Below are 15,874 nucleotides of genomic sequence, written 5' to 3'. Positions count from 1 at the left end.
GTCATCACATGAAGCTAGCACCCCCACTTTTGATCTTAATTTCCTGCAAATGGGTAGGAGCAAAAAATTCGGGACTAGGGCAGAAAATTAGTAGATAATTAGCAGAAAATTATAGGGTAGGTCCGAATTTTTTTTTTTGTGGTGGTGGTGCTAGGTTCACTGACGTGTTTACAAGAAATGTTTGTGAACGTTATATATATATATACAGGGTGAGTACAAGATAAATACATGTACGACATTTGCACATGCATATGTCGTACATGTGTGTACTAAGATTGCAGTCGGTAATTCCATCTCTCATGGTAAAAAGTTGGGACAGCCATTAAAATTTACCCTGTATATATATAATATTATGCAAATATAGTATTGATGTTCCTTGCGCTTTAGCTTAAAATTATCTCTTAAATTTTAATTTTTTTAAATAATTTATAATTTTTAACAAAAAATATTTTTTTAATAAAAAAAAATAAAAATTGTGGTATAAAAAATGTACTTTGTACAATTATTTGAGGTAATTTTTTAATACATCCTAGAAGGTATGCACAAAACTGAAGTTGGTTAAAGCACTAGGCCTGTTCTTAGATAATAATTTTTTTTAGATAGAGATTTTAGAGAGATTATTTTGCCAGATGTTTTCAGTACTTGAAAGAAAAAAATGCTGAATAATTTTTGTTGTGTCTTATACACCCAAAGAAGTAAGTGTATCTAAATAAAACTGTACATTGGTTAATTCTCTTATACCTGCTATGTAAAAGCTTATTCTTCCATCCTAAAGACTCAGACACAGACTTTTGTATAACATATAAAACATAATGTGTAAGAAAATAAACCATTTAGAATCTGTCACTTCTATTTTGGGGAGAGAAACGATTCTGATTGATTCTTTTATGCATTATTCAAGTCTATACTACTGTTCTAATGTTTTAGACAATTTAGACAATAATTGTACGGTTTATGCAAACAAAGAATGATAAAATAAATTTTTAAAAAAGATTTTTTAAGGTTAGAGTACATGAGTCTTACTATTTTTATCATGGAATTATAATTTTTTAACAATATTTTAATTATTTTGTATATAAAACTAAAAAGTCGAAAGATATTAGACTTATTCAAAAAGAAATAGTTTACACGAGATATTTTGTACGTTATTCTATCATTATTTTGGCATAAAATGTAAAGTAATTTGTAAATTATTAATTTTTGTATGATTTATTTCTTGTTAAGGTTCATGCACGACTCTTTAGTCAATAGACACGATATTTATATGCAAGGTATAAAAAAATAGTAAAATTAAATTATTTTCAAAATAATTATTTTTAAGATAAATACATTTTTAATAATCTTTGTTTAAATTAAAGTATTTTTTAGATACTAATATGATTTAAGTTCTGTAAATGCAGGGTTGGGTAAGTTAATATATTTTTGTAACTAAATTAAATTAAAGTTAACGGATTATAAAATTAATTCAGTTAAGTTAAAAGTTACATAAATAAACTAACTCTGTTAAAATTATGTTAAAATTAATTTAATTTATTAAAGTAAAACTTAATTTTAAGAAGCTTTATTTATATTAAATTAAAAAGCTATATAATTTATTTAAGCTAAATTACCAACATAATTACAGTATTAATCATCAAATACATATATTTAATATTTTATTTGTAAATTAAGTTATAGTATTAATTATATGAAAAGAAATATTGTTTTTATGCAGGATTGTATTTTTATTTCATAATTTTTTTTCCGCAGATAAAATTTTTAATTTCAGAAAAAAGTTAATAAGTTAAATTTTACACATTTCAAAATAACTAGTTAAAGTTAAAAAGTAAATTATTCAAAATTAACTAAATTAAATTAAAAGTTATTAACTTCTTAACTTTATTATTAACTTTCAACTTTTTAATTAGTTATCATTCAACCTTGTGTAAATGTCATTTAGATTTGACAACTTAACTTATTCTTAAAGAAAAGGTCTTACATTAATTTTATATATAAATTTATCAAACAAAGTGGCAATAATACAAATTAATAAGTTAAGGAAGTTAACGAGATTTAAGGTTTTTGGAACAAAAAAGGTCGCGTCGAGTATCTGTAGATCAAGTACATTAAATACACACACACACACACATACACGCACGCGCGCGCGCACACGCGCACACACATTCAGGACTAAAATTTATACATGAATTGGAATCGAATTGTTTTATTACGTTCTTGGACACATTGGTTATCAGAGATAACAACAAATTAATCACTAACATATACCGTAAACTTTTTTTTTTTAGCGTTATGTAAACTTTTCCACAAACCATCCATTTGAATATAAAACTAACACCGTTATTAGTCTCGTTGATAAAGCCATTTTACTTTTTGATTAAAGATATAATGAGAACATTATGATTGTCAAAAATATTTTAAAGAAAAATTGTTTTTTGTCAAAATTGATTAATAAACATATTAATATTAGACTTAATCAGCTCAAAAAAACGGATCTACTCTAGTGATTCTGTGCATATCACCGCATTTGACTTAAAGACCTGTTTAAACATGCCTTATTTTGGGGAGCGTTCCAGATGTGCACAGTAATAAACGGACACAGTAGGCTGAGTGAAACGGACACAGTAACAAGTGCGCACGTACCAAATGCGCACGGACCAAATGCGCACGAACTTACCACATGGGTTGCGACTTCTCAGGGCACCCGTACCGACGGGGTGGGTGCGGGAGGGGGAGGGCGAAGCCTCCTTTGCACCCACCGTGTGTGTGTGTGTGTGCGTGCGTGCGTGCGTGCGTGCGTGCAAAGCATTCTCTGCACCACATGGGTTTGCGACTGTGTCCGTTTTGCACTGTGCGCATTTGGTCTGCGCATTTGTTACTGTGTCCATTTAGTCTGTGAGTGATCCGTGCGCATTTGTTACTGTATCCGTTTCGCACTGCGCATTTGTTACTGTGTCCGTTTGGTCTATGCGCATTTGGTCTGTGTCCGTTTCACACTGTCCGTTTGTTACTGTGTCTATTTCGCACTGTGTCCGTTTTGCACTGTGTCTGTTTGATCTGTGTCCGTTTGTTACTGTGTCCGTTTTATTTAGTCTGCTGTATCCGTTTATTGCTGTACGCATCTGGGACTTACTCTTATTTTGAGGGCGTCAGCGAAGATCGGTTGCTCATTATATAAATATGGGCTGAATTCTGTATTTAAAATCCCCCAAAAACTTGACACTGTATGATAAAAAAAGGGAAAGACCCCCTGGATTATAAAAAAAAAACTGAGGTGGTTTATCACATAAAGTGCAATGATTGTAGCGTCTCTTACATTGATCTAACAAAACGACAGTTAGAAACGCGCATTAAAGAACATTCGAACGACATTAAAAAATAGCAAAATTCATTCTTTATGATTAGCAAACACCGGATTTTTGGAAAACATGATTTTAATTGGCCGTCTCCAAAAATTTTACATAATAAAGAGTGCAGAAAAAAATGTGAAATATCGGAAATGTTTTTCATTAAACACAATACTAACGGTCTTAATTTATAAAGATATAGAGAACTTGAATCTTATATACAATTACATTATAAAATCTGTATAATGATTTTTGGTCTATTTACCCTTCTCGAGCCAGCTACAGTCGGACCTCTCATTTAGCATAGCCACGGGACCAAATATGATAAATGAGAGGTTCGTGTTAGCGCCGCCCAAAACAGGGCCGTACGTACATGTCGTCAGATCCAGTTTCAAATTGTGGAGGTTAGAATGTGATTCTTGCATTGGCAAGTACGTATGTACGGACCTGATGCAGACGACTGCGCATCGAGTACACGCAGCGACTGTGATCACGTGGTATACTGAAACTGAGGTTTTTGGTATGCTAAATGGAAGGTTATGCTATCCCGTGCAATACCTGTACTACCCACTAAACCCACTTCGGATGGCCTTGTCTGCGTGATGTGGAGGGCTCCGCGGGAATTGCTATCCAGCATAACTGCCGGGAGGCCTTCACGCCGGCGTGCCATTGGGCGACGCGCGTCGCTTCGGGGAGGCGGGACGGGTGTCTCCCGATATAGGGGTGCCCCGCCACCCCGGTCGGTCCTTTGGCTGGGACTGATCCGGCTCTTGGTCGGGGGCAGGGGAGGGACAAGTCGCTGCTCATCTCCCCCGCCATCACCACCACTCTCCCCCCCTCTCTCCGCAACGTACGGAGGGGAATGGACGGGGGGGGGGGCGGTATTGACTCGGCCCCCCGTGATTTCACACTCGTCGAGGGAGCGAGGGGCAGGAGCCAGCAACGCCCCGGGCTACCCCGCCCCACCCGACGGCCCGCGCTGTTAGCAAGGGGGGCTTGCCACCCCCCTCAGCGGGCTGATACTTATGGGACCCGGAAGGAGAGTCACTTTATGCGTGCGATCCTGGTCGTCCCTCCGGGCCCGCCTCACCGCTCATTAATTGCTTAGAAAAGAATGAACTTTAAGAATCTTGATTAATATTAGCCAGATTTTAACGAAAAACTTGTGAAAAATAACAAACTTTTACTTTCTTCAATAAAAGAAACATGTTTGGTTTTATGCAATACAAAAGGTTCACACTTAACAAATCAAACTTTCGCCAAAAGGTTCTCAAAGACTCAGAGCCGGGACTAGGCTGTGGCAAACGAGGTACTTGCATCATGTAAAAAATTTGAAGGGGCGCAAAAATGGCAATGAAAATTTCTATAGATTTTAAAGTCGAATTGGTAGAGACGTCTTTACCGAAATGTAGGGAGGTCCAGGTTTGAACCTTGGCTGGGGTAATATTCTTTGTTACAATAAATTTTTTACAGTGTTTTAAAATGCTTATTAGCATCAATATTATTAAATATGTATGCTTGTAATGTATATCTGTACACGTGATTATATGTCCCAATTAAATTGATATTAATATATTAAATACCACTAATTAATATTATTTTTTATTATATTTTATATGTAAAAGAAATGTTTTTTGTTAATACAAAGGACGCAATTTTTTTTGCCTCGGGCGCCGAAATGTCTAGTCCCGGCTCTGCTCAAAGTAGAGTCTTTGCTCTTTTATTTAAAAAAAAGTACATGTAATTTGAATGGTTTTTCGCAAAGTTGCATCACTTTGAAGATTGTCTAAAAATTCGGTCAAAACTTTTGTCTTGTTTTTTTTTTGCGCCAGTGTATTTGTAAATTATATGTAAATATATTTTTGTAAATATATTTGTAAAATTATATGTAATAATTTTTAATAATATGTCTAAGTTATAAATGTGTCGGTCTTCTAATACAGTTGTTAAAGAGCGAGTAAGATAATATAACAGCGTACAAGAACCAATTTGATTATCGAATCTCAAAATTATTTTACATAATTTTGTGTTATCGCGTGGACATTTCGTGCATGGAACGCAACTAAAATTACTATATACATATGCTTTATCCTTGGTCCTAACGTGAACATTGGCTACGTAGTACATGTCCACGCCGTTAATGTTATGAGAGCGCTTGAGGATATTTAAAACGGGCTTGTGTTGAGTCTCAACGTTTTCTACTATATGGTTGGTACCAAAACGTTATTTCTGGTGGCACTGGCCAGGAGAGAGCAGCAGTAGACCGTGACGGTGAGAGTTAGAGCACGTGAGACGAATCGATAAGAGAAGAGTAGCGTGCTTATTGGATACGGATAGAAATATCGATATCGATGGGTGGATTCGCGCACGTTGCAAGGAGGTTAGGAGGTAGGAAAACGAAAGTAAGAGTGAAAGTGGACGAAAGCTTGGCCGACTGAAAGGAATAAAGTGAAGGAGGACAAAAAGGAGGAGATGGAAAGAATGGAGGATTTGTGTGGAGAAGTGAGGAAGATGAGAAGATGTATGGAGGAGATAGTAAAGTTGTTGAGAAGATTGTGCGAGGAAGCGAGTAGAGGGAGAGAAGGAGGAGGCAGAATAACAGCAGAGTCAAGAGAAAGCGGAGAAGGAAAATTGAAAGGAAGAGAAAGAAGAAAAGAAAGGTGAAGGTGGAGAACATAAAAGAGAGAAAAAGAAGGGTGGAAGTCGGGGGGGGGGTCGGGAGGAGAGTCGGAGACAGAAGAAGGGATGACGATGGCTGGAGAAGGAAGCATGGTGGAAGAAAGGAGTGATGAAAAGGTGAAATTGGAGAAGAGCATGAAAAAGAGGAGGGACGATAAAATGCTGGAGGGAGCGGCAGACACTTATGAAAGGAGGGAGAAGAAGAGGATGAGTGCGAGCATAGTAGAAGGAGATAGAAGGAAGAAGTGAGAGCAGGAGAGAGAAAGAGTGAGAGAAAAGAAAGGCAAGGACATAGTTGGTACGAAGAAGGTCTGGAGGAGAAAACAAAGTGAAAGGGAGGAGAAAGAGGAGGGAGTGCAACAGCGGTTTAGGAGAATGGGAGAAGATGGAGGAGAAGCGGGTTGACTTGAGGAGGATGGATAGAGAGGGCAGAACGGGAGGAGAGAGTAAAGAGATGGTGCGAGAAGAGGGAAGAGGCAAGAAAAAAGAAGAGGAAGAGGTGTATTATTTGGAGAGGAATCGAAGAAAGTAACCAGGAAAATAGAAGAGAATGTGTGAGGGTGATTATGGAGAATAAGTTAGGGAGGGGTGGAGGAGAGAAGGGGTGAGGGTGGGAGAGGTTTAGTACACTTGACCGACAGTTCTTTTGACCGACACCGTTTGGCCGACAGTATCACTTTGTTGTATCTTGCGGTGCAACAAAATAATTTTGCCGTACCTTGCGGTGCGACAAATAATCTTGTTGGGTTCGTTGCTGCCTTAGGAGTAGGAACTCGCGAAAGGAGGCTTTTGTTGGCAGGGTCACCAACACACTTGTTTTTAGTGATTAACAAAAAGAAGTGTTGATTTTCTGTAGTTATAAGGCAGTTTTTTACACTTGTGATCGGCGAAGGTGTCATGTCGTTTTACTCAGAGGTGATAAGATACGGCGCGCGTATGTCTCTTTGAGATAGCGCGCTATATGTCCGTTCGCTCGAGATGCGTTGTGACTAAGTTTCGAACTCTAAGTTTGTATGCTAATCTCGCGGGCCGTACGTATCGGCTTAATTGACTATGACTGATCCAACGGCCCGCTGTCCGGCAGCAGCTTAAGTAGTGCCGCAGATTTGGTATAATAGTGGAGCAATGGGCCCTACGCATGACCATATATGGTCATAACCGCGCGCATCCGGCGCGCGAGAAATATTCGCGAGCTTAGCAACAATTGCCAAAACGCAAATATGCATTTCCGGTGGCATAATTGTTGCTAAGCTGAACTTCGCTAAATTCCATGCGATGCTCGGTACGTTGACCGGTGCGATGGTCGGCCGGCAGCGCACGAGGCATGTCACTTGACACCTCGTGATAACGAGCCATCCTCGGCGGGCTCTTATAACATCTTTTTTAATTCAGATTTAATATTATATCATCTAATATTATACTATAATATTTAATTTTACTATCGGTTGTGAGTGCCTCGCTCACAACAACTTAATCGACAATTATATGACCGACAAGTACATTTAACCGACACGATCATTTGATCGACACCGTTTGGCCGACAGTACATTTGACCAACAGCATCGCTTAATCGACAATTACATGACCGACAAGTACACTTAACCGACACGATCATTTGACCGACAGTTCACTTAACCGACACCACTTGGCCGACACACTTGCCCAGAGTGAGTCCCAGATGCGCACAGTACAAACAGACACAGCAGGCTGAGTGAAACGGACACAGTAATAAATGCGCACAGTTGCAAATCCATGTGGTGCAAAGAATGCTTTGCACACACATATACACACACACACGGCGGGTTCAAGGGGGGCTTTGCCCCCCTCCCCCTTCTGTATCCACTCCGTCGGTAAGGGTGCCCTGAGAAGTCGCAACCCATGTGGTAAATCTGTTAGTTACTGTGTCCGTTTCACTCACTTGGTCCGTGCGCGTTTGGTCTGTGCGCATTTGTTACTATGTCCGTTATGTCTGTGTCCGTTTATAACTGTGCGCATCTGGGACTCACTCAGGGCAAGTGTGTCGGTCAAGTGGTATCGGGTAAGTAAACTGTCGGTCAAATGATCGTGTCGGTTAAGTGTACTTGTCGGTCATGTAATTGTCGATTAAGTGATACTGTCGGTCGAATAAACTGTCGGTCAAGCGATTGTCGGTCAAATGAATGCGACCCGGGTGGGAGATGGGTTATTATAATGAAGTTGAATGATTTGGACGACAAAATTGATATTTTAGCGAGGGGTGCGGAGATAACGGGAAGTTGGAATGTGAGAGTGGACGAGGACTTGTCTATAGAGGAGAGAAAGAAAAACATGGTGAATAGTGAAGGCAGCGAGGAAAGAGAGGGCGAAGGGGCAAAGGATGATGTTTAGTAACACAGATCTGAGTAGAGTGGAGGAAATTGAATTGGGACGAGGAAGGAGGAAAATGGAAAGAGGAGGAGAGTTCAAATGAAGAGATAGGAGGGCAAGAGAAGTAGGGTAGTGAGTGGGAGAGAAAAGGAAGAGTAGGAAAAGGGAATTTAGGGAGGTCGCGAAAGAGAAGGAGCAGAAAGATGTAAGGTTGCACAATGGCCAGGACGTGTAGGGAGAGACGAGTATTTTTTTATGTAAAATTTGTTACGTGCAAATGAGATTGCAAACCCTGAGGGAATGCAAGATAATAAATTCTATTCTATTCTGACTGACAAGAAAACGGACAGAACTTTCCCTCATCGATTTTAATGAGCTTTGGATATGATGTAGAACATAAAGAATATATTAGACCCATATTTTTTTAGCCGCGTATCTCGACGTTTAGGAGTTGAAACCATCCCTCGAAAATAAAGCATTTTTTCGTTTTTGACAAATGTTTTTTAAAATATTAGGTTTATGAAAAAATGTTCTATACGAACGTTTTATGGCAATTTTATTGAAAATTGATTTTAATTAAAAAAAATTTTTTCTCAAAAAATGAACAGCGTAGTTAAATGAAAGTATTTATGATGTAAAACTTTTGTATAAAACATTTTTTTATATTTTGTTTAGTTTACGAGATATATCGAGAAAAGGTAAAAATATCTCAATTTTTGAAGGATAGTTTCACTCCTTCAAACCATTTGTAAGCCCAAACGGAAAAATTTTCTGATTTTAATGAAACTTGGCATAAATGTAGAGGGGGTAAATACATTAATTTAGAAATGTTTTATTTTGATTCAAAACCGGCTTGAAGGAGTGAAAGCACGCTTCAAAGTTGAGACATTTTTGCGTTTTCTCGATATATCTCTTCTGATGCAGAAAGAATTTAATTGCACAATTACTATTTTCTTTATTAATTTCCAGAATATACATATATTACTTAATAATTAAAAAATATGGATCTTTTTTAATTCTTTTTACTCTATACCGCCACAAGTATACAATATACAATACATTGATGCATGGAAGGTCGTAAATGTGATGCAGAGAATGCGTGGGCGAAGCTCCTCCTTTTACACCCCCGTATTAATATTTACAATACTATCTTTGTGGCGCAGAATAATGTGGAAACAAATATCGTGTATTTAAGTATTCTATTAAAACCTGCAAGGTGAGACTTTTTACATTGTAGAATTTCTTTTTAAATGAAAATAATAAAAAATAATATAGATTAAAAATTATAGATTTCATACTTACAGACATCAAAAAAATTTTGAGTTGCCAAAACTTCCTTACACGTTTTTTTCTTTAAAACAAATCTATTTTTAAAATTTGAACTAAATTGAAGATTGGACGTTTTCGGAAGTACAGCCAGTATAAGTATTACTCTGTTAAGTAGCCTATATTTTCTTTGATGTTCCATAAAAACATCAAAACTTTTTGTGGAGGGGAGAGATCTCTCTCAGCCACGCTTATCAAGCAAGCCACGCGAAGCCAGGAGAGCGTTTTTTTTTTTTTTTTTTAAACAAAATCTCCCTAATGAATCCCTTATTGGGCGATCCATCCCCACTATCTCTAAAACAAGAGTAATAAGGATGGGCCGCTTGAACTTTCTTGCAAAAGAGTACGAACGCTCTTCATCTTGACGATATGCCACCGGAGCTCGCACTAGCTTTCGGTGGGATTTCTTCGCGTGATGATGAGGCAGCGCTAGAATCCTTAGTGCCACCTGGCCGGTGGCATCTAAATCTAGGGAAAACTTTTTCTTAATGTTTGGCATGCTTACATCTTGTGGTAGTTGTGGTACGTTCTTAGAACTCTGGCTACGGCACGAAGGTGAGTTCTTTTATCATGACAAAGTGACACATCGTCGGGGAAGTGACAATAGATTTTACATTAATTATAAAAATTTTTTGAATTATGATTTTTTTTAACCATAATTTATACAATTCTATTTAAGGTCTGAAAATCCCAACATTCTTAATTTTAATTGCAAATAAACTCTAAAATGTCATGTATTTACAATAAATTACACTAAAAGAGTTTTTTTAGAACAACCTTTGCAAATTTTTCAAGATTGTGGTGTGATAGCACATTTTGATACGAAACCATATTCAATATTTCAAAAATCACAAAAAAACGATTACTTGTTTTTGTCTTATGTTGAACAATGTAGTCATACAAAATAACAATATTAAAAACGGATTTTCTCACTTTTTAAAAACAAGTTTATGAAAATACAAATTATTTAGTTTATGTTTAAAGGACAGAAGTATCCGAAACTGAATCAATTTTCTTAAATATATTAAACACAGAAATGTAACAAAGAACTGATTCTATGTAAAATATAAACATAAAAATCGAAGAAATATAATGTTTTATTTTTTTGTTATTTGGCATTTAAAAGTGAAGAAACATATTCAAAGATAACACTTATATTTTAAACAATAGTTAATGAAATGGTAAGATATACAGAAAAAGGTTTTAAACGAAATTTACTTGATAACTGCATTTCAATTCAAAAGAATCTAATATTTTTCATAATATATTTATCTTTTTTTATGACTAAGCGATTGTTTCACCCTTTAAATCTCGAGTTGGGTTAATATAAAAAATATGCATTTTTTAGATTTTTGTATTTCTTTAGATATTGTTTTGTAAAATGTATCTCAAGAAGAATTAAGTTGACTTTGAACGATTACGACCAGTTTCTTATGCCAAAAACTTGTGTAAGATGTACTTCTTATTAAAATGACTTGTTTAAGGTATATATCTTGTTAAAATATAATGATTTTAACTTTATTATTTTTTACATACTATTATACATACATATATTACATTTTTTACAATGTAATTATTTTATTTGTTAAATTTAATGTAACAAATCTTTCTTTGCTTAACAAATCTTTTTAATATGGTTAATCTAACAAATCTTTTTAAATATAGTTTTAACCCATTGTAGTCACACTTCGGATTTGTAACAAGGTCACATGGGATGTGTCACACTTCACTGACATTTTTAGGTTTTTATTATAATTATTTAGCATTTTTTAACGTTTGACAGGTATTAATACATTATGTAGCCATACAAAAATAAAAAAGTGACCTGTATACCAGACACATGTATTCCTGTGGATTTTGACCCACTGAATCCAAATCTGAAGTCGGAATTGACAAATTAATTCGCTATTCTAAGTTAATTTAAAAAAAAACTCAAAAATTTATGGAACGAACATTTTCGCTGATGTACAATTTAGGATGGTTTTTTGAGTATTTTGACCTGTCAGAATTAGTCCATCAGGTAGGTTGCCCTTAATTTCAAAAGACGGCTCCAAATTTTACAAAATTAGTAGTTTTTAAATGTATCTTTAGCCTGCACAACAAAAACAATTTAAGATATATTTCTTTTTGATCCATTGAGTTTCAATTCGAGGTCAGAATTAATCTATTAGATCTTGGATTACCCTTAACCTCAAAAGATGGCTTCAAATTCTACAAATCTGGTAGTTTTTCTACATGTACTCATAATTAGTCTGCATAACAGAAACGATTCAGGATGTTTTTTTTATGTATTTTGACATGCTGAGTCTGAGTTTATGGTTAGAATTAGTTCATCAAGTTTAAGTTTAATCAACATTATAAACTCATAAAATAGGAAACAGCATAAAAATCCTATGAAACTATTGGATTTTCATCCCATTTCCTATTTCATGAGATTTTGAACCGTTTATAAAGGCCATTACACGTACATTTCCATAATCGTAATCATAAGATTTTGATCAATTATATTGCTCAAATTAGTCGTAATCGACCAAATTAACTAATCGTATTGCTTAATTTCTTACGGTTACAGAAATGTACGTGCAACGGCCTTAAGGGGATCCGGGAGTGACAGAGTTACCGACATTTTTTGGGGAACTTGGATTTTCGAATTGGAGTAACAGAATGCAAAATCCTTTTACAGGATTAAAGTACGCACAAAAATGAAGGGGGCGACGTACGATTTGTTCTGATAAATAAAAAAAAATTGTTATTTATTAGTCACCTAACGACAATATTTGCTTCATACAAAAAATCTATAGTTTATATGTATAAAATAATCACGTCGCCCCCTAGAAAAAACTCTCAGGAATAATATCGTGCAATTAGAAATAAGATTAGAATCCTAGAAAAAAAGATTCGCATTCCGCAAATTGGAAAATGAAAAAACGAAAATTTGGGTTATGTACACGTAAAAAGTCGATAAGTAGAGCAATATGAGAAAAATTTTTTTCGTTTTCAATATAAAATCCAATTTATAGATTAATATTAATATGTGTACTTTAATTCTGGAAAAGGATTTCTAAATCTATACAAGAAATACATATAAAATCTCATTAATGATGTGCACGAATGACTCTACCTTATCGACCTCGATCAAATTTCAAAGGCACTCCTGGATCCCCTTAAGTGTAAGATATGTGTAGTTGAAAGGACTTGTGTCGGTAAAATAGCACCCTATGGTTCTAATCTTTGGACTTAATAAGCGGACGGAATAGAAATCAAAGCAGTTGGAGCCGTGTGGTCTATTGGCGATAACTATCCTGCGAAACGAAGAATCACGAGTTTGAATCTAGATAACACTCCTTTAATTTTTCCGTCGCTTTTATAAGGTTGATTAAACTTGATGAACTAATTCTGACGAATTTGAACTTAGCGTGTCAAAATACATAAAGAAATACATTCTGAACCGTTTCTGTTATGCAGTCTAAGAGTACATGTAGGAAAAATACCAATTTCTTTGAATTTTGAGCTGTTTTTTTAGGTTAGCGGCAACTTGAGACCTGATGGACTAATTCTGAGCTCAAATTTGAACTCAACGGGTCAAAATACATAAAGAAACATATTCTGAATTGTTTCTGTTGTGTAGGCTAAAGATATATGTAGAAAAATACCAGTTTTGTGGAATTTGGAACCGTCTTTTGAAGTTAGGGGCAACCTGAGACCTGATGGAGTAATTCGAACTCAACGGGTCAAAATACACAAAGAAACATATTTGAAATTGTACATCAGCAAAAATATTTGTTTTGTGGATTTTTTGAGCTTTTTTGAGATTAGCTCGGAACAGTAAACCAATTTACTAATTCTGACCTCAGATTTGGATTCAGCAGGTAAGAATTTATGGGACTACATGTGTCTGGTATACAGGCCAAACCACTTTTTTATTTTTGTGAGACTGTTATTAAATAATTTACAAATATGTTCTGATAATTAAAATAGTGAGAGTAAGCAAATATAATAGTCAAATTTAGCGTTGAATCTAGAATTTTAGAGCACGTAAATTAGAATCGAAAATTGCTTGGAGTGCTGTACACCCTATGTCAGTGCTTGAGCCTAGTTGCCCTTTTCGAGCCGATTCCCGAACGCGCCGCCTCCTATGCCCCCACTACCGCGCGCGGCCTTGACGGCCGAGCCGCCGATCTCGCCCGTACGCTTTGTCTCAGGAGCAGCTCTGTATAAGAAATAGTGCCCTGCACCACAAAATTCATTAAAATTACTTTAAGTAAATAATTTTTGTTTTTATAAACAAAAAAGTACTAACTTTTTTATTACTAATTTATTTTATGTAGTATAACAATATGTAAAAACATAATATGTAAATTAGAATTTTGACAATAGTTTAATTTTTACATCACCCGTGAGGTATTATTATTGATGCTTTTTTTTAAGTGGTTTTCTCAGTAGGCCTAATCCACTAAAAGATGAAATATAATATATAGCTTGGCATTCTTCTAATTTTCCTGTCGTTTTTATATATCTTACAATATATAAAATTTTGTTTTCCTGCCAAGCTGTATATTATATTTCATCTTTTAGTGAATTAGGCCTACTGGGGAAACCACTTAAAAAAAAACGCATCAATAATAGTATCTCACGGGTGATGTGGAAAACTATTGTCAAAATTCTAATTTACATATTATGTTTTTACATATTGTTATACTACATAAAATAAATTAGTAATAAAAAAGTTAGTACTTTTTTGTTTATAAAAACAAAAATTATTTACTTAAAGTAATTTTAATGAATTTTGTGGTGCAGGGCACTATTTCTTATACAGAGCTGCTCCTGAGACAAAGCGTACGGGCGAGATCGGCGGCTCGGCCGTCAAGGCCGCGCGCGGTAGTGGGGGCATAGGAGGCGGCGCGTTCGGGAATCGGCTCGAAAAGGGCAACTAGGCTCAAGCACTGCCCTATGTGACCACGAAGGGTTAATATAGAATTATTTTTTAATATGGTTGAACATTTTAATATGAATATACTGAAAGAAATTAATTGCATTAAATTTAAATCTTATTAAAGCTGAAAAATTATAGGTTTAGTATAACACAAATAAAATGTAAGCATAAAATTTTTAATACTAGATTTTATTTTGCAGGCTGTGAGCTGTTTGTGTCACACATGTAAAACTTACAAGGATCGTCTACACTCTTGTCTTCATTGCATATTTTTTGGCTGCTATGTAAAAGGTCATATACAAGAGCATGCGAAAACGAAGAAACATTTTCTAGGTAATAGGACATTTAATAGTTTAGACTTATTCCATATATTTCTGATTAAAAATTATGTAAGTAAATTCTTTAAATAAAATTATTTTAAAAGGTATATTAATATAATAGAAGTTACCTCTATTATAAAACCAAACACATTCTGTTTTAAAAAAATGTGGTTTATTGCATCTAATTATTCTTTATCAGTAGCATCACATGAAAAGTTTTTGCAAGATTCAAACAGAAAATAGGAAATGTAAATATAAATAAGTAGAGGAAAATTATTAATACTGGCACTACCACCTCTGTTCAAAATTGACATAATAGTAATGGAATTCAGATATGGATCTGTAGGAAGGACTTAACTATAAAATAAATTGATCAATGAAGGCAATTTAGTAATTTAATATAGTTTTATGTATTAAATAACAAAGTTTATGAAAGAAAAAGACTAGAATTGAACATTTAAAAAATAAAAGAAATTTAAAGACTGAAGAATAAAAAAATGTTTAAGAAATTGACAATTTATTTGAAATAAAATCATGTTATAAGAAGAACAGACATCCATGATCTATATTGTCAGCAATAGAAAAATTATTAGTTTGCGCTCAATGATGATTTTATGGTTTCATATTATGTTATGAAAAAAATATGAATAAGAAACATATAAACAAAATAGTTTTAGCTTATACAAATATATAAATCATCTAATATTGTCAATAATATACTAATTATATGGCATTGATCATATTTTACAAAAAATAATTGTACACGATGAGAATATTATACGTACAAATAAAAAAATAGTACGTAAAAAAATTGTACGTAGAAAAACTTTGCACAAGAATTATCCTAAAAATGTCTTGAATTAAAAATTGTACACGGATGTACTGTGCGTACAAAAACTATCCACTAATTATTTTGTAAAATATAT

General features: G+C 34.8%; 1 protein-coding gene across 3 annotated transcripts in view; it reads left to right on the top strand.

Moving 5' to 3' along the window:
- LOC105833744 (ubiquitin carboxyl-terminal hydrolase 22) overlaps positions 1-15,874 on the top strand; it is a 41,415-nt gene that overhangs the window by 2,356 nt on the left and 23,185 nt on the right. For all 3 annotated transcript variants that reach the window (XR_003626295.2, XR_003626294.2, XM_012675710.3), the window contains exon 2: positions 14,829-14,961. Coding sequence is in view for 1 of the 3 variants with exons in the window: in XM_012675710.3 (XP_012531164.1) it covers positions 14,829-14,961 (133 nt within the window). In the remaining 2 variants the exon portion in view is untranslated. The remainder of the gene's footprint in view (positions 1-14,828; positions 14,962-15,874) is intronic.

This window comes from Monomorium pharaonis, chromosome 5, assembly GCF_013373865.1.
Source record: "Monomorium pharaonis isolate MP-MQ-018 chromosome 5, ASM1337386v2, whole genome shotgun sequence".
NCBI classification, from domain to species: domain Eukaryota; kingdom Metazoa; phylum Arthropoda; class Insecta; order Hymenoptera; family Formicidae; genus Monomorium; species Monomorium pharaonis.
Note: the sequence above shows the minus strand (reverse complement) of the source record. Positions and strands in the feature narration are given on the sequence as shown.